This window comes from Mus caroli, unplaced genomic scaffold (genome assembly GCF_978045245.1).
Source record: "Mus caroli unplaced genomic scaffold, Mus_caroli_1 scaffold_11, whole genome shotgun sequence".
Lineage (NCBI taxonomy): Eukaryota > Metazoa > Chordata > Mammalia > Rodentia > Muridae > Mus > Mus caroli.
This window is the reverse complement of record NW_028227266.1, coordinates 87723661-87749471: the sequence shown is the minus strand read 5'-3', so window position 1 is coordinate 87749471 and position 25811 is coordinate 87723661. Positions and strand designations below refer to the sequence as shown.

At 40.9% G+C, this 25811-nt stretch overlaps 2 protein-coding genes across 7 annotated transcripts in view; one reads left to right on the top strand and one right to left on the bottom strand.

The window, feature by feature from the left end:
* Window positions 1-16895, bottom strand: part of LOC147002098 (5-formyltetrahydrofolate cyclo-ligase-like) — an 81011-nt gene extending 64116 nt beyond the window's left edge. For 3 of the 6 annotated variants that reach the window (XM_085827860.1, XM_085827861.1, XM_085827857.1), the window contains exons 1-2: window positions 16779-16895; window positions 12717-12978 (exon numbers count right to left, since the gene is read on the bottom strand). In XM_085827860.1, the coding sequence (XP_085683986.1) occupies window positions 12717-12978; window positions 16779-16895 (379 nt within the window). Of the gene's footprint in view, window positions 1-12716; window positions 12979-14011; window positions 14493-14930; window positions 15123-16610; window positions 16707-16778 lie in introns of those variants that run through there. The other 3 variants (XM_085827859.1, XM_085827862.1, XM_085827858.1) reach the window with 3 other exon arrangements.
* Window positions 16896-16913: 18 nt separating this feature from the next.
* The window catches only part of LOC147002096 (uncharacterized), a 73381-nt gene continuing 64483 nt past the window's right edge, over window positions 16914-25811 (top strand). Inside the window, exon 1 of the mRNA XM_085827848.1 lies at window positions 16914-17568. The gene's annotated coding sequence lies outside the window, so the exon portion shown is untranslated. The remainder of the gene's footprint in view (window positions 17569-25811) is intronic.

The window sequence follows — 25811 nt, the reverse complement described above, 5'->3', positions numbered from 1 at the left end:
AGAACATGGGACAGGTTTGTGCCAACAAAGTACTAACAACTTGCTTAGCTAAAACCACACCCAAGAAGTTGAGTGTAAGAAACTCCTAAACCGTAATAGATGGAGTAGTGCATGTGCCAAGGCAAAAACAGAAAGGAGATCGTGGTACCCCACTGGCAAGGGCTTAAGTCCAGGAAAATGACATTAAGGAAGTGGGTGCTGGAATAACAGAACTTCCAGTGATCTGGAAGAGGGGCTGCAATGGTCTGTGCATCAAAATAAAATAAACAAAAGCACAGATTTGGGGAGATTGCCATATGTTTGGGGACAGTGATAACTGCCTCTCAAAAAGAAGAAAGAACTAAATAGTTTGTATGATTTTGCTCCAAAGCACTGGATGAGCCTATGAGCAGGCAGAATGTGGGAATCATTCTAGTGTCACACAAGTACTGGCACTGGTGTCACATGCGCTCTATGCTCAAAGCAAGCACAAGATGGTTTTCAAAGGTCACTTTCACATGTAGCAACTCCTGCTCCAGCTAGCTGCTTTCAGATACTGCCAGCATCTTATTCATCATGATGAACTGCTGTCTGCACACCCAAACAAATAGAACAGCATTTGTGGGGCATCTACTCTGGATTATCCTTTTTTGTTCTCCATGATTTGGGTACCTATTTTTAATCAGTTCTGAAAATGGAGAGTCTTAGAAACAAAAACACTTGGCTTAGCTTCACCGTTCACTGTGTGACGTTGATGAATCGTTTTCCACAGAGGCCCATTCCCTTACCTCCAGGTAAAAACCTGACTTGGGTGGTCTCCAGTTGACCCCACTTCAGTGATTAAATGACTAAGGGACACACACATGTGGAGACTGTGGACAAAGGCACTGCTTTAGTCTGTACATCTGTGAAACACTGACATCTGCTGGGCTTGGAGAAAGGTATGCAGTTCATCTAACACAGCCTCGAGAAATCCAGTTTGCACACCTCCTTTTGAAAACTGTTAATCAAGGATAAACATTTTTAATAAAACCAGAGCGTCAAGGTTTGTTTTCATGAAATTTAAGAAATAATGTGCAATTGTAATAATTCTGAAATTCTTTCAGAGATTTCTGATTCTATTTAAAAACTTGAGACTATGCTGGTATGTTTCTCTATACAATAGGGGAAATACACTTTATAATATAATGGAGTAATCAGCTATGGTGGCATGTGTTTAATCACAGCTCTGGGGAGCCTAGGGTAAAAAGAATGGTGACTTCCAAACTAATCAGAGCTATCTAGTAAAAAATAAACAAACAAACAAACAAACAAACAAACCTAATATTCTCTCTGTCTCTCTCTCTGTTTCTCTCTCTCTCCCTGAATATATGTGTGTGTTTGTGTGTGTGTGTGTATACACTACATAAGAGGTATATACGCACTATATAAGAAGGAAAAGCCCACCTATAGTAATAACAAGTAGAAGCTGGCTAAAATCACTTAACAATACACTAAAGGAAGTGTGCACAGTAAGGTGAGAGGCACATGGACACATGGAAGATACTATGCTAAGAATTCTATGACTCTTTGGACCTGTTTTTATCTTACTATCCAGTAATCCTATTCGATATACCATCTTTACAATAAAAATTAAAAAAAGTTTCTGACAGAAGAACAAATATACCAAAACATTCTTACTAACTCTTTAAAACTCTTTAAAAATTGAAAATGTAAAAATTTATTTTATTATTTTTAGTTATGTGTAGGCATGTGCACATGAGCACAGATGCCCAGGTAGGCCAGAAGAGGGAGTCAGATCCTCTGGAGCCAGAGCTGTCGATGCAGACAGGTACTGGAAACTGAGCTCAGAGCTTCTACAATAATATTACCTTCTCTTAACTGCCAAGCCAGTTCTCCAGACCCAGAAAAATGTAGAATTCAAATCCACCAGAATGTTCACACAGCTATGCTGAGACATTTAGGGACAACTCTCCATTGGGATGCCCATGGCTACACTTGGGTATACACTGTCTTTGTCCTAAGCAGATCTGTCTCTGTCTCTCTCTCTCCCCTTCTCCCGCTCCACTCCACTCTTTCAATACTAGTGTTTAAATGTATATTAAATTTTTTCTTAATAAATTCCAACTCTGTTTCGAATTGTTCATCCTACCCCTATTTTCATTGATGAAGTCATGCATCCAGACTTCAGTAGAGGGGAGATCCCTGAGAAGGAAGCCACAGACGGAGCCAGAACAGAGCTTTGTCTTCTTCCTCCTGTGGCTGCTGCCGGATGAGGTGATGTCATTTACAAGCCCAGGAAGAAAATTCATCTGAATATACACAACAGAGCTTGCTTTGTCCCTTAGACAACAAGCAAACAAACAAAACAAAAAACCCACAGAGTATTTTGCAAGTCTACAGAACTCTAACAGGAACTGACCCACCCTACACTGGCCCAGCACCACCCTAGAATCTGCATAGTTATAAATAAACAAAGGAAAATTCCAGATTTCCCTTATATATGTAGGTTTTGTTACCATTAAAGCCAATGAGAGGTAAGAGTTTCCAGAAGTTTCTTGCAGTAGGGACAGCTAACATTCAACCACTGCCATCAGCTCCATTTCCCTTCTTGCTTACCTCAGATGTGATGGCAGGATCTGCAGAAGCCATTTCACAAGTAGAAAAGAAATACCAAGAAAATGGTAGCCCACACTCTCATGCATAAAAATAGGTAATAAATAAGCCCTCTCCTCCTTCAAACTGGATTTCACAGGATTTATGTTCCTGTTAGAATAAAATGTCATTACCAGCAAAACTGTAATAATCAAATATATTAACCTACAAAGAAAGCTTTAATAAATTCCAAAAGTTCTAAACTATTTGTTTTCAATCTTCTTAATGTTGTGACCCTTTAATACATTTGCTCACGTTGTGATGACCCATAGTCATAAAATTATTTTTGTTGCAACCTCATAACTGTAATTTTGCTACTGTTATGAATTATAATGTAAATATCTGTGTTTTCCAGTGGTCTTAGGTGGCCCCTGTGAAAGAGTCATTTAATCCCCAAAGAAGTCGTGACCCACAGGTTGGGAACTGCTTCCCGAGGGCAACAGATAAGAAAATGGTTAGGATGTTTAATAACAGTTAATAACTTTAAATATTGCTTGGACCAATGAAGCATTTAATACCATTAAGATAAAACAGATAACAATGAGTCTAAAACATTTTATATTAAAATATTAACTATTTTTATATTTGTGCTAATATACAGGGAGGAATGAAAATAAAAGAATAAGGAATCAGAAAGATGTTACACTCTAATAGCAAACTAACCAAAAGCAACAATATTGACTGCTTGCATGATTAAAACAGAGTAGGAAGGGCATGGTGGCGCACGCCTTTAATCCCAGCACTCAGGAGGCAGAGGCAGGCGGATTTCTGAGTTCGAGGCCAGCTTGGTCTACAAAGTGAGTTCCAGGACAGCCAGGGATACACAGAGAAACCCTGTCTCGAAAAACCAAAAAAAAAAAAAAAAACCAAACAAAACAAAAAACAAAAAACCAAAGAGTAGGAAAAGGGTAGACAATAAGGAGATGAAGGAAAAAGTTGGGGGAGACACGGGGAAGGCAGATAGTAGGAGAGAGGAATGGAAAGGGAAACGAAGGTCTCTGGGGAGGGGAAGAAGCACTGGAATTCCCTCTGTGCCCTTCTACATCTCTGTCCACAGGAGAAGTTTTTCGTAGCTCCCTGGCCCTAGCTCTGAGTGTTCAGAGCCTAAATATTTCACCCAGCCAGTCCTTAAGCAGCCCTTTCCTCCTCAACCAATCACCCTTGTCAACAACGATACTCCCCATCCCACCTACTCACTGGACCCCTGGCCCTCTGCATCCTTAGCCTGTCAGCACACTGACCACTGCAGGAAGTTAAGAAAATAAATCTACTGAACAAAGCACAGATGTTTCAAAGCTCTTTAGAGTTAGCATCACTGGACTAGGTTATTTTCCTATTATACTATGTTAGGAATAAAACCTAACTGTGAGTCTACCAGGAGAGATCATTCAGTGAACATCATAGATGGTTAGGACTTTATTACAACAACTAATAGCCTTTTTAAAAAAAAGTATTGAGCTGGGATCCAGTTAGACAAGGGCTTGCCTAGAATGCCTTGAAGACCTGAGTTCGATCCCCAGTATAGCATAAACAAGGAATAGTTGTAGATACCTAAAATCAAAGTACTTGCTAGGATCAGAAATAAAGAATCAGAAGCTCACAAGGTCAAGGACATCTTCAGCTACTTGGTAATTTCAGGCCAGCATGGAGTATAAGAGACTCCTTCTTAAAAACAAAACAACCCACTAAAGTAAATAAAATGAAAAAAAAAAAAGAAACTGAAAAGTATCTAAAAATTAGAAAATATAAACATGAAATCCTTCTAAATCTGTCCACCTTAGCCTTTCTTTTTCTTCATCTATGTAGTCAAAAGAAGAATTTGTGTGTGTGTGTGTGTTGTTTCAGAGGAGACATACAGTCTCACTGTGTAACTCAGGCTGGCCAGAAACTCACGAGGATACTCCTGCCGTAGTTTCCAGAATGCTAGAAAAGCAGGCAGTTGCAGGCATGTCCCATCAACCCAGCTTCCTTTCCTCTCTTAACTCTTTCCTAAAACATATAAATATTTAAAGCAATAATCATACTGTACTGTTGGATGCATAGTATATTGAGATATAATTTATATGATACAAAAGGGAGAGGGACTCATACAGAAGCAAACTCGCTGTATTTTATTGGAATTTAGTAAACACAGATCTGAAACAGACTGAGCTATATTATAAGCCATATTACATTCTTTAAGAAACAGCACTTGGGAGGCAGAGGCAGGTGGATTTCTGAGTTCAAGGCCGGCCTGGTCTACAGAGTGAGTTCCAGGACAGCCAGGGCTACACAGAGAAACCCTGTCTCAAAAAAACAAAACAAAAACAAACGAACAAAAAACTCCAAAAGAAAACACTAAATTTCTTTTAGACAGAATTTAAAAATCAACAGGGGCATTAAGGGAGAGTTTACACACACAAACTCCCTCACTTTGTATGCTACGCTGTTTACATGACCAGTATTTCCAAACACCTGCATTAGTGGAACTGCAGAGAAGGCTGAGACCCCTGGCAGGGGTGAGACCTGACCCTGCACAGATACAAAATCACTTCTATTTAAATATTTTTTGGTTTTCCTTTAAATTAGTATCCTTATGGTCCATGAATTGCTTTTATTTTCAATCATGTATTTCACGTGTGACTATGTTGATATATATAAAAAGTCATGTGAGTTTCTGTTTGTGTGTTTGTTTTGCTAGGTCTCCATCAAAATTAGCAAATGTACCTGGTTAAGAAAATGTACCTGTTAGTGTTATTGCTTTGTAAGGTCACCAGATAATGAATGCCCTTTTGAGAAAGACATCTAAGCCAATAGCTTTACAGTGTTTTAGAACTTACTGAAAGAAAAATATCAGATCCATTTCATGATCAGCACACCTAAATAAACATTGCTTCCCAATTTCTTTCTGGTTTGGTTTTTAGTGCTTCTTAAGGAAATTAAAGCCCACTGATGCCAGGTATAGAACTGCACATCCTGGTACCCAACCCTCCAAAGGCTGAGGATAAAGCATCATAAATGTAAGGACACTCTGGGCAACCTAGGAAGACTCTGTCTCAAAACTAACAAGTGTGGTGACTGACGAGGAAGCTGTTGGTATAATGCTTACCAAGCACGCACAGTGCCCCGGTTTGATCTCCAGCACTAAATACATGGGGATAGTGGCATGCATTGTGGCCTCAGCATCGGAAAGGTGCAAGCAAGTTAAGAAGTTCAAAGTCATCACACTCAGTGATGTAGCAAGTAAGGCCAGCCCGGGCTTCATGAAATTCTGTCTCAAAATCAAATAGAGCCATTAATGAGTCATGGATTGAAGTTACAAAATTCTGCCCTATATAATATGATAAATGGCAAATGGTCCTGGCTAGCTGAGCCACTATACTCTGAGAATTCTAAATTTCACAAAGTGAACTTCACTGCTTAGCCTGAAATAATGAGACAGGTAATCACAAGATACATTTCACTTTCCACTGCATCTCATAGCTTGTTGCCCACTTCATTCAGTAATACCACAGTGGTCTATTGGCTGTGCTCTGTTCTTGGTTCGTATACTTTCTGTGAAATGGTAGCTTTCAGGCTGTACCTTATCTACCTCATACATACCTTTGACTCCTTTTAGAGTATGGTAAGCCCCAGTTCCACCTCCAGCACTGCATAAACTGGGTAAGGTGGCAGATACCACCATGTGTCTGGAGAGTAGCCACCAAAGTCATCCTCGGTTACACGTGAGCTCTAGGCCAGCCTGGGCTATGAGACCTCAAGACCAAGGGGCTGGGGATGGCACTAGAGTAGAAAACTAGAGAACAGGATGGCCTCCCACTCTCGTTAACAGCCTGTGTGTCCTCTAAAAAGTCACTTCACCTCTCTGTGCTACAGCTAACTCATCAGAATAAGGGAGAGACTGTATAAGGATGGTAAGAATTTGTTCTGCTTTCTGCAATGCCTACATGGAAGGAAATTTTCTCTATAATCCAAAGAAGGAAGCCACTCCAACAGCCATCACAATAGATAAATGTGCAAAAGCACATATGAAAATGACAACAGCTTTGATTTACTTTTAGCTAAAACAAGACATTTCAAAACTTCAGTAAAATCAACAATGTTTCTGTTCTGTGAAGGAGATGTGGTTAAAGGTTTGCTAAAACACTTCCTGTAAGAGCAGTGCTGCTACAAATCACACTGAAAACACCAAATCATGACGGATATTTAGCAACTCTCTTCTTTGCTTAGTATAAACTAAACCAAAACCAAGTGTTCTCTCCTGAGCATGTGACAGTCATCTGTGTGGCAGTGTCCCTGAGTCACTGCTTAGTATAAACTAAACCAAAACCAAGAGTTCTCTCCTGCACATGTGGCAGTCATCTGTGTGGCAGTGTCCCTGAGTCACTGCTTAGTATGTGACTCTTAGAACAAAACCAAGAGTTCTCTTGAGTATATGGCAGTCGTCTGTGTGGTGGTGTCCCTGAGTTTCTGCAAGTAGCTGAGACAGTATGGCCTGGCCCCCAGGACTATGGACATCCCTGGCTTCCAGTGTAATAATTAACACATTTGTTCAGCCTACAAGAGAGGAGATATAGCAGAAGTATTAACTTCATCTGATCTGAGGCATAACAATGATCTCAACGTACCCGAGGGCACAGAAAGAACCATGGTGCAGTAGGTCAAGATCTGCCATCTGGCAGGAGTGACATAGTCTAAAGCGTGACAGTTGTGATCATCCAGTGGCTATTAGGATACAGAAGCACTTACTGACAGGGAATTAGAATTTCCTAGTAATATCATGCTGCAAGGAGGGAAAGGTTAAAGCCTGGTGCCAGTCAGTGAGGAACCTCTTTTCTGCTTTTCATATGAAGGAACTGGGGATGGGGGGACGGGGCAAGCCTGGCTTGTTGTGCTTCTAGAACCCAAGCTTTTTTTTTTTTTTTTTAAAGATTTATTTATTTATTATATGTAAGTACACTGTAGCTGTCTTCAGACACTCCAGGGCGCCAGGTCTCGTTGCGGATGGTTGTGAGCCACCATGTGGTTGCTGGGATTTGAACTCTGGACCTTTGGAAGAGCAGTCGGGTGCTCTTACCCACTGAGCCATCTCACCAGCCCGAACCCAAGCTTTTGATCCTAAATACTCCATTAACAAAATTGCAATTTCTGCTTCTTACCAACCTTTAACACAATACCCATCACAAGTACACAAGGCCTCCAAGCCAATCCTCAGCCTCCACTGCAAGTGTGGCAACATCAGCAGCCAGGCAGCATCCCATGATTCTCAATGACTTTCCCAAAACCAGCCCTGAGAGAAGGAAAATTCCAGGACCATCATGCAGGAAGGCCCTGACCAAAGCCAGAGATAATGTTGACATTTTACATATGATATAAATAAAAAAAATCACAGCATCTATTAAATAATTCCCATGTATTGTTTGTAAGTTTTTAAATTCAGGTTTTCTTCATGTATAAAGGACTGATCATCTATTCATCTATATCAGTATTGTCTGAACTTATAATAAATTCAGATTTACTTTGAGAACTTTCCAGTATGAATCAACATGTTGACAAAGTTATTAGGGTCAGAGCATAGACCCTGGCAAGCAAAACAAGCCAGGCTCAGCCACTGCCCTCAAAAGGTCAATTACACAGACAACAGTACAAAACAGAGAGAGGAGATCAATCCAATGTGGCCACATTGGAAGGAGGAATCAATAAAGAGGTGCAATGAACGCCGCCCCAGCCAACCCTCTGCTGGTCTGGCCACAATGTTTACTCTTTGAGTATGCCTCTATTTACTCATTTGGTTGGGTATTCTGTAAGTTACTGGGCAAGGAATCACATGTTACCAAACATGTAGGAAATCAGAAGTCAAGTTGCTGGAGTCCATTTTCTCCTACCATTTGGGTTCCAGGATCAAACTCAAGTCCTCAGCTTGGTGAGGAGGAACCTTTACCTACTGAGCCATCTTGCCAGCCCCAAGGTTTACATTTCAATAGCAGGCAGGCACTGTGAAAAATAGCAGGCAAGGGTTGTATGTAAATAAGCAGTCCCACTCCCTGGGTGGTCACTGTCCATCACTGTTCCCACTCCAGTTTCTCCTGCCAGGTGGTCTGGAAAGGTATCAGAATTGTGTGAAATCTCTCCGTGGGAGACAAATCCCTCCCCTGGGTGGCACCAGCCTTCAGCTTTTTCCATCTCTTGGCATGGGGTTTTTGAAAAAGGTCCTTATGACCACTGCTTCAATAATCTGATAACTGAAGGAAAAGGTACCTTGTCTCTCTCCTTAGCCTGTCTTCCTTCCTGCTTGGATGACTATATGTACTATGAACCAAATGATAGGAGGTACCAGGGATACAGTATCTTAGACCAAAATCTTAGCCCCTATAGAGACTAAGTCTATTAGAACAAAAAGACATATGTTCTGAAGAAGAATTAATAAAACGTGGGGATTAATGCTAAGTGCCAAGGACTTAAGAATCACAGAAGAAAAAGACTAGGGTGTTGGGAGCAGCCAGGGAAAATATTTAGTACTCAATGATGATGGAAACGTTCTACTGATCCCTCCTGACAACACACTGTGTAGTATTTAACTGTATATCATCCGACTTTGCTCTCACTACAAAATGGCTTTATTAGTGCCAACTCTTGGGGCCTTTCAGCTTTTTAGTCATTTGCCAAATTCGTAAGGAATTGAACCCAGATTACAATTTGAGGGCCAGGGATCTCAGACCCTGGACTACAATATTTTAGCCTGAAGAAACACATGACACATTCCAGCCTAGAAAACAGCAAGCCTCATTTTCACAGAAAGCCTTCTGTGTACATTATAACACAACTCTAGCAAAATAGAAGGCACAGAAGCAAGGGCACTTTCACAGAGCACTGACATCATCTCACTGAATCTCGACAATAGCCTATGGGTAGGCTTTATGAGTTCCACCTCTGGGTGAGATATCTGGACTTCACAAGAGCTCAGGAACAGAGGTCATAGTTAGAAAGGAGGAAAACTATAGAGATCAGTCCTGAATCCCTCACCTACAACAGCGATGAAATGCTATCCTCCAGCTGAGCACTGTGGGAGACGGAGAGGAACCACACTGGGGAGAAGCAGAAAGCAAGGGGAAACAGTGGCTCATTCAGTGGCCTGGAATTTAGAGTTAGCCAAAGTCCCAGCTTTTGTCCACAACAGATCAGCAGGAAGTACTGTTGGCCAGAGACAGAGATCATTACAGTATCCAGGAAAAAAACCTAACAGATGGGTGAGCTGTATAAAAAGGCATCTGAGGGAAACCAATATGATCAGGAAACAAGTTTGAAAGTCATTCTAGGGGAATAGTCAGTGTGACCAGTCAACTGAGGATAAAAGGTCACTGGGATCAGAAGCAGGTGATAAAAATTGTACAAAGCTGGATTGGGGAAATATCTGAATGGCTATGAAGGCTTGCTGCTTAAGCATGAGGTTCAATCCAGGTGCAGTTGTGTCTGTAACCCAGCATTATAATGTGGAAGAAAGAGAAGGATACATTGGGGCTTTGTCACTGCCAGCCTAGCTCCGAACTCACTGAGAGACCCTTGTTCAAAGCCATAAGGTAGAGGGTGATAGAGCAGGGCACCCAAAACCCTCCTTTGGCTTCTACATGCATCTGTGCACACACATACATAGAGCACACACATGCACTGCACATAAATATATACCAAAGAAATATCCAGTAATATCTGATAATTGGATGGTTAAAAAAGAGAGACAAGGATAATTTTATGGGTACATGCTAGCTACAAACAGAAATATATAAAAAGAATAAATTTATGAATGTGAAATCAAGGAATGGTTGAACACCTTGATGTTTAACACAAAGCTTAAAGGGACAGCTCATAGGAGAGGGCCTGTGTCATGCTAGCAGAAGCCCACCTCTATGAAAACCACAGCTAGTTAAGTCTACCCCTGTGGGAAGCAGGTCTCCATCACTTCTCACAGACACTCAGTGACTTCCCCATCCCTGTGAGGGCTGAATGACCCTTTTACATGGGTTCCCTACCAGATATCCTGCATATTAAGATATCATGCTATAATTCATGACAGTAGCCAAATTACAGTTATGAAGTAGTAGAAACGAAATAATTTTATGGGTCACCACGACATGAGGGACTGTATTAGAGGGTCACACAGCATTAGGAAGATTGAGAACCATTGAACTAAGTGCTTAATAACTATTTACCAGCCAGATGGCTGTGTAGGTCTATAAGCCTTGGAGGCTGAGACATATGGATTGTGAGATCAAGACCAGCCTGGGCTTTGTACTGAGATCCCATCTCAACCAACCAACAAACAAACAAAAAACCACTTTCAAATTTGTGACACAATTAAATTTTCTTTGGCCTGCTCTCATGCATATCACGACTCTGTGGTAGTTCTCTATAATAAAGTTTTCATTAAAAATATATATAAGGACTTTGTGAGAGATGTTGATAAACCCATGCCTACTCTCTGCTATAATTCTACAGGAAACACACAGTCTTAGTAAAGAAACAGGGGTTGAGGAGGGCTGAAGAGGTGGCTACAGGTATTTTCCACAGTCACAGAAAAAAGTCAGGAACGGTTGTATACAACCCAGGCTTGAGCCAATAAACTAATTTTGTGTCTATCCATAGTGATTAACTCAGGGACGACCACTTCAGGCAATAAGAGCTAGGACCAGAATTTTATTGGGATTATTAGAAAATCAGACTTGCTCTTTTCTGCTGGGAATTCTAGCTCGAAGGGTGTTATAAGTCCAAGCTGCCATGAGCCACAGTGAACACAAAACCAACATAGACACAAAAAGAGTCTCAACAAAGACAGATTGACGTCTAAGGACACTAATCCAGAGACACTGAAGCTGCCTTGCCTGTGTAGTCTTCAGTTTCTGGACCAATGTTAACCCCTTGTGCTTATGCCAAGTTGATAGTGGTTGAACCAGATTACACACTCTCAATGGAAAAACTCCCGGCTAGTCAAATTGTCTAAGCAGCCCTCACTTTAAGGATACATTCAGTAAAGAGACAGTCCCTCTATTTTCACTTACCAGCTGGTTTAGTACCCTGTAAACCTAAGACAAGAATACCTTACAGGAAAGTTTTGCTTGAGAATCTGTAACTGCAACTCTGGCTACAAGTTCACTCTTTTCTAAGGTGAGATAACAAAGGCAAACCAGGAAGATGAGTAGACAGCAAAGGTGAGATGATGAGATGATCTGCAGAGACTTAGAGATGCAGAGATGATCTGCGCTCCAACTGGCTCGCCTCCATCACTGTGAGGCTTGATTTAGGCTTTAGCATTGAACTTGCCACTTTCTAAACTGCTGATGCAAGGAAAACTGCACACTGAGTGTGATGTGAAGAGATAACAGAAAGTGTGCCTGCTCAGCAGACTTTTCTGCAAACAACAGTGCAGGGTGAGGGCTTGGGGGGGGGGGCGGGGGCGGAGGGGGGTATTCCCTGCCTCATAGCACACCTGAAAGACTCTAAAGCCTCATACTCTACTCCACAGCAACTTGGGTTATATCACAGGAGCAAAAGCCACAACTGCTGCCACAAACATGGTATGGATGGAGAGGATGATGATGAAGAAACCCATGCTGGGGGTGAACATTTGCAAGATCAACCTATGATCTGATTGAATGTCTTTTTTAATTTGACGCTTATATTTAATGTAGAGTACAAGTTGAGATACTTTTATTAACATAAAATTTCTGTCTTCCCAGCTTCAGGGTGAGTCCTTCCAGGCACTGGGCCTTAGCTTCCTAGGCATACAATAGATCTGACCAAGAAATAGATAAAGATATCTGGTAGAAGCCAGAGAGGTGGTGTATGCCCATGAGCGCAGCACTGGGGAGGTAGGACTTTGAGAGTTTGAAGCCAGCCTCACCTACATAGTGACACCCTGTCTCACAAAATACACAAAAGGGGTGAGGGAGAAAAGATTTTTATGAGAAGAAAAACAAATCCAGTGAAACCATCAAAACATACAAAGATATCAGTTCTGCCAAGCTAGCCAAGTACGACCATGCTAGCTTCTGAGATCAGAGGAAAGAGGATGCACCAAGGTAAGTGTTTGGATGTGAGAAAAGATGCCTTACCAGTGGATAAGGCCTCCTCCCGAACATCTCCCTCACCAGGCTGATGAATATTCCAAGATGTCTTGGGAAGTAAAGCGATTTCTTCAGGTAACGTTAATCTCACCATGTCCATGTGATTGCTCTGGAATTGGTACCGAGGGATGAAGCAGATTTTGCCTTGTTTGAAAATGTCCTTGATGATTTCTTCCGTCTCAACTTCATCTTGCATGCTCAGAAAGATGGAAATTCTTTTGGAATTTTGATACTGACTGTGGGCAATCACCTAAGTGGGAAATGATGGCAATTTTAATTCTTCATAAACTAGTAACTTCTCTTACCAATTCCTCCCTTTTGTCTCGGCCTTCTTCAAGGATTGGCATGGTGAGCTGACACTGCATCCTGATACCTGGCTTTTATTTCAAGACTCAAGAATTGCATACTTGACTCCTTCCTCTCTCCACTATGCCTATGCTTGACCCTATAGAAATTCCTTAAGAAGTCATGGAATGAAAAGCTGTCTATCTTCAGATCCCAGATAAGAACCCAGTTTCCGGTTCCTGACAGTACACCTCAGGGACTTACTCGAGGATTTGGGGGGTATTTTTTTCTATGAAGTTGGGATCTCACAAAATTTCCAGTCCTTGGATCATTGGACATTTCTCCCATTGATTTTCCTCGTTTAAGTCCCACTGAGACCTAACCTTACTGGGCTCTGCAGAACCTTTGCTACATCTGTAGGGATGCACATCAACACTTCAGTCTATATGGTGAGTCCCGGGTCAGTCAGTGCCTATGTATCCTAAAGGGCGGTTCTGAATCCGTCCACAAGCTCCCACAGAGAACACGCTGGTAACGGTTTCTTAGCTCAACCAGTGCCATTCCATTCAATTAGGTGCTCACAGAGTTCATTAAAATGGGGGCAAAGGGCTCCTGCTGCAAGAATCCACATTTAGTGGAATCGCTCATCAGACAGTGGGAGCTAAGCTGTGCTCATGAAGTCCTAAGCACTTACCCAGACTCAGAAGTAGGCCCCTTACTCCCTTTCTGTGTACACTCCTTTTCTGTTCCCCCCTGTCCTTCATGCTAAGGAAAGAAGGATAAAGCAAGGGCAGCTTACAAAGATGGCTGACAGAGAGATTTAGGGGAAGAAAGCAAAGTTACATCTAAAGCAAGGGGAGAGGGAAGTTAAGCAAAGCATAGCAAAGCGAGGCCAGGGAAGGAAGTCCACCCTGCGAAGCTGTCAGAAGCTGTTGGCAGAAATGAAGCAAAAGGAAACCCAGATTTGGAGCAGGCCTGAGGCTTTTGACACCGCTTACCATATAAGAAAGTATTTTTCTTAGTCTCTTTACAGCAGAGTGTAGAAAACCAAGAGCTAAATAAGCAATAAGACTCACAGCTAAATTCAGTGTGAGACTATGCATATGCATTTGCCTTTCCTCCTCAGCCCATTTACATGCTATCTGTTAGGAAGGGAGGATGAAGATAATAATTCCTATAAGACAGAGGGAAGATGAGCCAGTATTTATAGACACAGCCACACTAAAACATGGACACAGGAGGTGGGCAGACTCCATTCTTCCCTTAGAATTCCAAACAGTATCTGCAAAAACAGAGGAAAGCTTGTAGCTAACATACTTTCATTCATAAATGCATATTTATTAATACCAAGGGCCAGGGGTTTCATCCACTATCATGTACAAGGTCCTCAGTTAAGGCTCACTACTCCCAAAAGACAGAAATATGCATGGCCGATCAATGATTTTCATCTATTTTGAAAAACCACACAAAATACAAAATAGAAGAATTTTTTTAAACATAAAAAAATAGAATGGAAAAATGATTTAGTGACAAACAGGTAATTCAAAAGATGGGGATGATTTTTAAATTCTAATTAGTCTTCACAGACAAACTGAAAACAATAACTGAATCTATAAAACATTAATAGACTGCTAGGGAAAGGAATCAGTAAGAGACCTAAGGAGTACTCATTAGACATTAAAACTGTGATTGGCCAAATGAAAACAATCTAGGAGGCCCTGTGAGGGAGAAAGATTAAGAAAAAAATAAGAAAAGTAGTTAAGAGACACAAAAGATTAATCTAGAGTTTTTATTATCTAATTAAAAAGAATTTCTGAAAGATACAAAGGAAAACCAGTTATCAAGATGTAACAGTTTGAATGACAATGAGCATGATAGGTTCACACATTTGTTTCTTCAAAGGGAAAGATACATTACCTGTTTTACATCCAGAAGGCTGGGAATAAATTTAGTTAATAGCCTGATGACCTCTGAACTCTCTGTATGGCCAAGCCACATGTGCATGGCTCCTCCAGATTTATGTTTGTCTCAGTTATCCTCCCTAGACCTCTATCTTGAGCATTGTTTCTCAGTCAGTAGAGCCCATCTTTATGGGAGATGTCATGTGTACTTTACAAATGAGAGCAGAGGTGGTTAATAACCTGGTGACCTTAGCACTATCTGTATGACAGAGACTACACCGAGACCTTAACTTGTCACATGGAGTCAATCTATAGAATTCATCTCTACAGGAGAAGACACATGTCCCTTGTATGGCTTAAGCCTATTATTTAGAAACTCTTTGAATTTGAATTAAGTTAATTATAATGAGGAGATTTTCTCCCAAAATGTGCTATGTTTAAATATGCCTAAAATAAGTGTAAGACTCTAGAAGTTTGAACCAACACCAGCTACCAAGTCATGTTCAGCCAGACTTCCTTTGCCCACAGCCTATGGCAGACCCAGGACTCTCACACCTCCATCTTGTGGATAAGATGTAAGTGCTCAGCACCATGCTGGCCCACCTGCCTGCCTGCTTCCCTGCTTCCCACCAAGATGATCACAGAGCAAGCAGCCTTCTGAACCTGTAAGCAAGCCCAAATGAAATGCTCCCTTTTATAACTTGCTATTGTTATGGTGTCTCTTCACAGCAATAGAACAATAACTAAACCACAAGATATAATGCATAAATGAAAACATTGGTCTCTAGATTGGAACCCATAGGTACTGAGCAGAATGACAATAAAGTAAATAAAATTCGACTAATATGGACCAAATTGGAGTTGAATATACAATATATTTAAAAGTTGTGACTAGAGAGATGGCTCAGCAGTTTAAGATCACCTGCTGCTCTTGCAGACAACCTGGGTTCAATTTCCAGCACCCACATGGGGACTTACAACCTTCCTGAACTCTGTCTAGTTCCAAAGGATCTGGCACCCACTTCTAACCTAAGACACCAGGCACACACACACACACAATGGGCTTACATACGTGGAAGCAAAACACGAATACATTTCAACTACAAATAGTGCCAATCGTATAGGTATTTTCTTTAAAATAATTCCGTTGAGGATATACTCTTAAGGAAGCTGAGGAAAACTAAGTAAGAAAAGAGACAAAACCAGAAAATAAGCACCAGAAACAACCCCAACTCAGAAGCAGCAACCCAAGGTGTAATGAATGCTGTGCAGAGAACGCAGAAGTCACAGCAACAACAGTTCTCTCCCGTAGATAAAACTCCAGTCGAGTTTTGCCAAAATAAAGGTACAGGCGATTTAAAACTGCTAGAAAAACAGACCCAAATTCCATGTATGTTCTAAGTATGGACAAATAAAATACAGCGCATTTTTGAACAGTTGTATCACTGAGCCATATCCCCAGCCCTACAATGGTTCCATTTGTCTCCTTCCTCTGCTAGATCCTCTGATCCATTAGGGGCGACAATCATGTTTGTCATCTCTATTAACCAACACATAAAAAAAATGGTTTACTAGGTGTTCAACACATGAGAATGGATTTCAATTAAACCGGAGAGTGATCCCACAGTCTCTACAGCTCCTAATGGCTGCAATGCCTTTCTCAGCAATAACAAAATAGCTCTGTGAATGACCAAACCTGCCCGGAAGCTCAGCTCACTCCCTCAGAAGCTCCAGGGCCAGCCAGAGCCGCCCTTGCCGGCAGAGCGAGCGCCCCGACAACGCGCACGCGCCCCGGGGAGGTGCGCCTGCGCAGACACGCGAGCCCACCCTTCCTGGAGTTTAACTCCGGACAGTCTTCTCGCACCTTCTGCGTGAGGAGGTGAGACTGCCTCAGCCGTTCCTCCGCGCTCAAGGCCTTCAAGCGCTGCTTCAGCTCGGCCCGCAGGCCCCTCTTGGCACTGTTTACCGCGACCGCCGCCATTCCTGGCAAGCACCGCCCCGGCCACGCCCATCACTCTCGGAGCTTATGGGGCGGGACTCCAAATCCCCTGCCTCAGTTAACCTGCAGTGGTGCACAGGCCACTTAGGCATCTGAGCAGACTCCTATCCTGTGGCAGCAGATAACAGCGTGCTGTGGTGTCCTGGACCCTTAGTGCTTGATAGCTGGGGATTGTGCACGCAGCCCAGTATGCTTGCCCTCTCTCACAGACCACAGAAGGTCCCCATGCTTCTGCAGAGGGTCTAACAAAGGCTGTCAACTATAGTCCAGGACTCCATATTCATCTAATTGTGGAGTGCAGGGCTCGAGAAGCTTCAGAAGGGCAAAGCAAGCCAGACATGCGAATACATCATACCGGAAGACTCTTGGTTCCTCCTGGTCAATGTATAAAACATTCTCCTTTACCACCAAGTGCCTTCCTCTCCTTTTCAGCCAGTTGGCTCCTTACTGATAGATTTTGGGGCCGCTTTTATAACATATGGCAGGCCCTTTCTGGAGATGGATGTTCCCTCTCTGGAGAGCTCAGGACTCAGTCAGACTGTTCGTTGTTCTAGAAGTATTTAACCGCTGTTGCCACTGTTGGAATCTGCTGTTCAGAGACAGATAATGCCTTTCTCTAACAGGACGTTTGACTGAGAATGGAGCAGAGAATAAAGTAAGTAGATTTGAGAAGCACTGACTCAGATTTATAACACCACCCCATGTCACCGTGCAGTACCCGAGGACTGATTTTTGAGAGTTAATTTTTCAGAGCTGCGGAGATAGTTTAGTCGGTAAAAAGACCAAGTACACCAGCACGATAGAGCTGGCACCCGTGTTAAGGTTATGTAGTTCAGTTCTGTAAGATCTAAGTGCCTGTAGACAAAGCAAAGTGGGGGAGAGAGAATATAGATGAATAGAATCTTATCATGAACAGTAAAAAAACGCTGGGTTCACTTACATCTGGGATTGCATCCTTATGCTTATAGACCATGTCAGTGTGCCAATATAATATCCACTCACCAATAGTTGAACATGAGTGTGGTGTATGAATCAGTTTCGACTGAAAACATGTGAGACATGGAGAATCCTGAGCCATCCTCAGACCTAGGGAGTCCAAATGGTTATCTTAACATCATCCTCAGGTGATCCCTACACATAATAATGTTTGAGAATCACCACCATAAATCAATGAATTCACCAACTATTAATTAGCAGGAATAAATAGAACTTAGCATGGATATAGCCCTGGGTTTTATCACCAGCACTACCAATAATAATAATAATAATAATAATAATAATAATAATAAGTGTACATGTTAAATTGTTGCTGTTAAATTCTGAAGGCAGAGCTTTTTTGGATATCCATGACAATTACATGTGGCTCCCTACATAGACACATCCCTTCATCAATAAATACAGGTAGTCTAGCAGCATAACCCAGGGGTAAAGTATGTACAAGGCTTTTGATCACCAGGGCTGCAAAAATGATAGCTTTGATAAAAGTATATGAGTTACATACGTACATTTTCTTCGAGGATATATTTGTACCTATAACTGCATGTGATCTTAGTGTGTAAAGCTCTCTAGGGTCATAAATCTGCACATTCTATCACAGATAATGATATATTTTGTAAAATGCAGTGTAGTGCCCATGCTGAGACACCCCCTCCAGATACCAGCCATAAAACAGGTGTAGTATAAAATGAAGCTTTTGGGAATGGAAAGAAAGGGTTGAGAAGGAGAGAGAGAGAGAGAGAGAGAGAGAGAGAGAGAGAGAGAGAGAGAGAGAGAGAGAGAGAAGAAGAAGAAGAAGAAGAAGAAGAAGAAGAAGAAGAAGAAGAAGAAGGAGGAGGAGGAGAAGGAGGAGGAGGAGGAGGAGGAGGAGGAGGAGGAGGTGGAGGAGAGAAGAGAGCAAAGAGAGCAAAGAGGAAAGAGAGGAAAGAAAGAGAAGAAAGAGAGGAAAAAGAGAAGAAGCTGGCCAGGAAGGCATGGGGGGTGTGGGGGGGTGAGGGGGGGAGACAGAGAGGCCAGAGGCAAGGTCCTCAGAGAGAAAGCAGAAAGGGTCAGAGGGAGCCCCTGGAGGCCAAACAGTCCTTTTATAGCAAGCCAGGCTCCTGACATGAGACCCTGACTCAAAACAAAAGCAAAGAAACCTCGCATAAAATATCTTGACCTTGGTGGCACACACCTCTCCTCTCAGCACTCAGAAGACTGAGGCAGGAAGACTGTGCTGATAGGATCCTGCTGAGCTACACCGTGAGAAGTGTGTCTTGAAACACACAGATCAAGGTTTGAAGGTGAAATTCCCCCAACCACAGTCTCATGTCTGAACACTTGGTCCCCTATCTGGTAGCACTGTTTCAGGGTGTTGTGGAACATTTCTAACAAGTGACTGACTCACTATGGGCATCAGAGCTCAAAAGTGATTACTGGGTCTGACTCACCTCAGTAAGATTCTAATTAACTTCCTACCTGGTCTTCTTGCTTATTCCTTCCCACTTCTCCACTTTAAAGGTGGCAATAAAATAGAAGACCATGCTATTTAGGATATGGTGGCATTGCTATGTACAAAGCCTGGAGGCTCGAACTCCAGCACCACACAAACTGAATGTGGCAATACCATATCTGTAATCCTAGCCCTGATGATGTGGAGACAGAAAGACCAGAAGTTAAGTTCATTACTGACTTGCCGGTGTCTTCTTCCCTTCAGTGAGGAATCACCTCCAAGGTACTGTTCATAATTGAGATTCCTTGTAAAGATGTACCTGGCCTTGGAAAGAGGGGATCTTTCTTCACAGAAGCTACCAATAGCCTCAAGGGAAACATAATGCAAGTGATCTAGACGAAAATAGAGGATTTCTATATATTGCCATCAAATTTGATCTAAAAATGGGAACAGGGTCTTAACAAAAGATAGTTTTCTCTGTGTGTTTTTCTCTGTCTCTCTCTCTCTCTGTCTGTCTCTCTCAGTCTCTCTCTCTCTCTCTCTCTCTCTCTCTCACTCACTCACACGAACAAATCGAGTTTAATAATGGCTTGATATTCCTTCATTTAGCTGCTTTTGTTCAAACCTCTCCAGTTTCTTGCTATAGGAGCAGAAAGAACAGTGATCCCTTCTTGACTATTAGAAAGGCAGACTGATGACATATAACCTGATTGTTGACTATGACTTGACTTGGGGAAAATGAATTCTACTTTTTGGGTCTTGCCATGGGAGAAAATGTGGATTGGAGAGAGAAAGAAGGCAAGAGAAGGTCAGAGAGGACTATGACTTGAGGCCTTCCTGTTAGCCCCAACATTGCTTATCTGACTGTCCTATCTATGAACCCCAAATTAAAGGCCAAAGAGTAAAGATTCAGGAGAGGGCATCAATAGGAAACTGTAAAAAGCTAGGAAAAGGTAGGAAGAAGATTTTAGCCTCTGTAAGGTTTAGCTTAGTAACCCATCCTTTTAGATCATGAGCACACCCTTATGGAAAAGTCTCTACCTCATGGTAGAGGTACAAAAAGGACCCTTCCAGGTCATCATCTGTCCTTCCTTCAATACCTGTCCCTTGTATTGAGTGACAGACTCAAAACTGAAATCATGAAACATGTACAGAAACAAATATTAGTAATTTATTCATTAAAGTTGAACCAAAATATCTGCAACTCTGGAAAGTCAAGTTTCATGTGTATAAATGGAAATGCCAAGTGCTGATAACCATTCTCGTGGGAGCCAAGGTTCTCTCTGGTCGGTAGTGTTACTTGAGGAGAAAGCATTTCCCAGATCTGTCCTGTCATCTGCAGAAAAGTCAGCCAGCCAGATTTGGGTTCAAACTTTTTGAAGAAGCCATCTTCCTATGAGAACAAATTGAACATTTAAAACTCGGTGGGATAATCTCTCTGCTCTCACTACCTGTAATCATTACATTTTCAACATGTTCTCTACTCCAAGGCTACACTCCTTTAGAAACCTTTAGAAACACTGCCCAATAGAAATATAGTTTCAGCTACATATGCTAATTTGACTTCTTTTGTTTTGTAGCCACATATTGAGAAATATCTTATTCAATCTTCTTTTGCCGTAGAGATACCATGACCAAGGCAGCTCTAATGAAAGGAAGCAATTAATTGGGGGCTTGCTTTGGGTCTCAGAGGTTAGTCCATTATCATCATGGCATGATGCATGGTGGCACACAGGCTGCTAAGAGCCATATCCTGATCTGATCCATAGGCAGAAACAGAGACAGACAGACAGACAGACAGACAGACACAGATTTTGGAATTGGCCTGGACTTTTGGGAAACCTCAAAGCCCACCCCTTCTGACACACTTCCTCCAACAAAGCCACACCTCTTAATCCTTCTAATCCTTTTGAATACTGCCACTCCCTGATATCTAAGCATTCAAATATGAGCCCATGGGGACCATTCTGACTCAAACCACCAGAAGAGAAAAAGAAAAAAGGTAATAATTTGAAAACAATATGAAACTGAACATATATTAAGTATTTGAATATTCTTTCAGTGTGTAGACAGTATGAAATCATGTTTGAGATGTTATATTCTGTTTTGCCTATCAGATATTCAAAGTCCAAAGAGTGGTATATCTTCTTCACTCAAAGTAGCTTTGTTTCTGGTGCTCATTGGCTATAAGGTCTAGGGAAAGGAATTTTCTCTCTCTCTTTTTTTTTTTTTTGTCTTTATCTTTCAATTGCTTTTCACTGAAAATATATTTATATTCATATTTATTTCTATAAACTGTATTTCCCTGAGAATTATAAGGACTCATAGTAAACCTAAAGTAAACCAATGTATTGAGACTTTAAAAATGTTGATTATTTCCACTATAATTACTTTTGAGACTACCCTTTTTCTTTTAACTACGAAAACCGGAGCCGGTAGAAATAATTCAAGCCTTACAACACACACACACACACACACACACACACACACAAACACACACATATACATACCAATAAATTGTAGCACACTGTAAAAACATTTTTAGAACTTAAAATCTATAATTCTATGTTGGTTGGAAATTACTTCCACCTTATACTAATTCCTACTTTATCTAATGAGTACACTGAGGCTCAGGGAGGCAAAGTTACCTAAGTTAACAGAACTCATTGTGTGGTAGCATACTGTGATTTGGGTACTTGTGAGACAGACAGGGGGATTGCTGTAAGCAAGTCTTGACCACACAGTGAATTCTGAGCCAGCCTGGGATACAAAGCTAACTGTGCCACAAATTTAAAAAAGATAACATAATTCTTTGCCTGGATGGAGTCTGGGATGCAAATATTATACTCCTTTTCATTCCCTATATTCGAAAACAAATAGGAGAAAGACTACAAACACTTATTTAGTTTTGTCGTTTTGAGACAGGATCATCCTAGAACTCACCAAGTAGCAAGAAATGACCTTCGATGTTTGAATCTTCTGTCTCTACCTCCTAGCTCTGGGATTACAGCCATGTCCCATTGTGCTGGATTCAGGCAGTGATAGACACTAAGACCTTGTGCATGGTAAGCAAGTACTCTCCCAACTGAGGTTTATCCCCAGACTGTTCTTGCACATTCTCTGCATCACCACCCTGATATTTTTTAGGTTTATCTAGCAAAAAAATTGCTCTGCATCTTATAAGCTCCCAGACTAAAAGGTCCCCAAATATCTATACTGTAATGGGACTAATACAGAAACAGTGAATCAGATGCAGCTCCTTGAAAGTCAGAGGACTCTGGAAATCTCTGAAGATCTTGAAATTAATAGTTGTGGAATCATCAGCAAACCAGGGGAATCATCACCAGTCAGGGGAATTTCCATGTGAATAATTGACCAAGAAAGTGTCTGCGTGCTGTGCTCAGGGTCAGCTGTGCCACACATAATGTCATGTCATGTCATGTTTCTCATTCTCCCGTTTCCTCTTCTCCTAACCTTACTTTCTCACATATTTCCCACAGTCTCGGGTACTTAGACTTTTCTTGTTCCCCTTCCAGGAATATTCATATTCTTGTAGCCAATAGATAAAGTGGTAACCTCTAACATGATCTATTAACAGGACAGCTAATCATTGGGCATTTAACGTGCTAACTTGTTAAATATGTTCAACTTCTAAGGTAAAGGAAAAGAAAAAGCTAAATGGAGATAAAAATAGTTGAAATATATAACTATATGTACATAGGTAGATAGATAGATAGATAGATAGATAGATAGATAGATAGATAGATAGATAGATAGATAGATAGATGATAGATAATAAAAAGAACTGCAAGCCAGGAAAAAATGATTTATCAGGAAACAGTTTATTCATTCAAATGTAAAAAAAAGTAATCAGGACTTAATAGTTGAAAGAGAATTTCACTGAAGCTTAAATCATTAAGTATATGGGGAAACATTTTAAATTAAAAGCAAATAAGTGATTTTGTATTTCAATACATTGAGGTAAAAATATTGTTCAAATAGGTTCTTCTAAAACTATTTTCTTTAGCAATATTATTATATAAAAATAAATATACAAATAAGGATTTATTGTTACAATAGTAATGTAGTAATAAGCAAGAAATGCCCAGGTCTGATTATTTCTTGGAATAGTGATAATTTGTTAAATTGGGCTCCTCTGGTTTTGAGAAAACATAAAGCATAAAATAATACACTAAGCTGCTGTGGATTAACTATCTTCGAAAGTTCATGTTGAGTCTTAATTGCTAGTTTGATAATATTGAGTTGGAATCTTTAAGAGATACTTTGGTCATGGGAGTACCCCCTCCATAGCCAAATCAAGTCTATTAACTGAAGAATGATTTTGTTAGGAAAGGTGTGGTCAGCCCTGTATCTTTCCTCTCCCATCCCTTCCTTTTCTTCCTACCTCATTTCCTGGGTACTTCTCCCATATTTCAGCAAGAAGGCTCTTAACAGATGCAGCCCATCAATGCTGGTGCCCTTGGATGCCAGCACTCTAAGACTCCCTAAATAATTTCTTTTTTTTTTCCTTATAATTTACTGTGTGAGATATTATAGCCTTACAAAGCAGACTGGCACATAGTACACCAATAATCCCAAAAATTTAAAACCTCAGGATTTTTTTTGAAAGATATAAGCAGATATACCATCACTTCTCTAGAGATAATTTATTCAAGAGCTGTTTTTGGTGATCTGGGGCTAGAGGTCAATGGTGGAGCATGTGCTTAGCAGCCACAGGTCCTGACTATGTATACCTTTAGAAATACCTTTACTGAGATGGATCAGTCATCTGTACACCTCTGTATACTCACTCTGCCCGTTCACTTTGTCACTAACAACACTATTATTTAAAGCAAGAAGAAAGAAAATGGGAGGGGAGGGAGGGAAGGAAAAGAGAATAGGACCTCTTAGCTCAACTCTTACAACTCTTAGTATTCTGCTTACTTGCAAGGGACCAATTTGCTGTCTCCTACTTCTAAAAGGGATTTCTGTTTGTACCTAGGGTAGTTTTAAAAATTATATTTAAACTTCTTGGGACTTCCCATGTGGTCCTCATACTTACGCAATTCTATTTATACAGTCACAAACTACTTTGATGAGAAAGTATTCTAGTTCTTTTAGTACAGGTATTATTGTCTTCATTTTATTGAGTTTATACTATATTATTACATCATGCTATATTATGTTATACACATTACATAGGAAGTCTTAATCTTGGAGTACTTCCTAGATAATTTTCCTTAGGATATGCCTCTAATAAGTAGGAAAATTCAGAGTTCAAGTCTCAGATTTCTATGTCAGTTCTTGAGAGCAATAGCTATGTGCCAGGTACTTTCTGTACAATGGGGCCTATGCTGAGCAGGAAGGATACAGTGTTGTGTATAAAAGTATAGCCCCTCACCTCTGTGGAGCTAATGAACAAGAACTCTTCTTTATTCCATAAAAGACACAGAAAAAGTGTTTCATTGAAGAGTATGGAAGTAGGAAAGTCACTTGAATCAAACTAAAGCATGGTTTTCAAAGGCTGAGAACCTGAGTTTCATCTTAGATGCATTCTTAGTTTTTGTGATAGGTCTTACCCACACTTGGTCTTGAAATGACCCTGTCCTCAGGCAATGTTCCTCTAGTCTTTCCCTTTGAGTAGCTGAGACTACAGACACCCAGCTACTAAAATATTTCCCAGTAGCTTTAAGAACTCTCTTTTCCTCTCAAATGCTGACATTAGGGGAAAATCATATTAAACTTCTACCAGACATTATGAGTTCAACCATACACTTCAAACTGGTAGAGGAGACTGGAGAGAATAATAGTAAATGTAGAAGATTAAGAAAAACAGAGATGACAGGTTGAAACTGAAAGGACTATGTAAGACAAGGAAAGGACAGAGGAGGAGGAGAGAGAAGAAAGAGAAGGACTGGAAAAATGAAGAGAGGGATGGAAGGAGTGAGATTATCCATCCCTTTACAGATAATAATCTCATGTTTATCCCCTTAGTGCAGCTGAGGTCCATGCTGACTAATTACTAACTCAAGTGCACCACACAAGTTTTGGACTCTAAATGTACTTAAATTTGCTAAGTGTGAGTTAGGCAGCATTAGTATTGGTGTTAGTATTAATGTTAGCATTTATTAGTAATAACAATAGTATTAAAGTTGTACTGAGTGCTCATTTGTAGGAATTGCTCTGGATCCTTTGTGTGTGAGTAACATATGTGATCCTTGTGCCAACCCTAGTAGATAGGCTTCAGTATGGCTTATTTTTACTGAGGAGGAAACAAAGTATAGAGAAGTTACCAAAGTTGTTTCATTCACATGGATAAAAGCACTGAACCCTGAAATGAAGCCAGCCCGGTTTTAATTGGAGTTAATGCTCTTCATATCTGTGCTGTGCTCCTGTACCACATCTGGCTCTGAAATTCTCATAGTATTTCCTTGCATGGTTCCAATGTAATGCAACCAGAGGTTTTATGT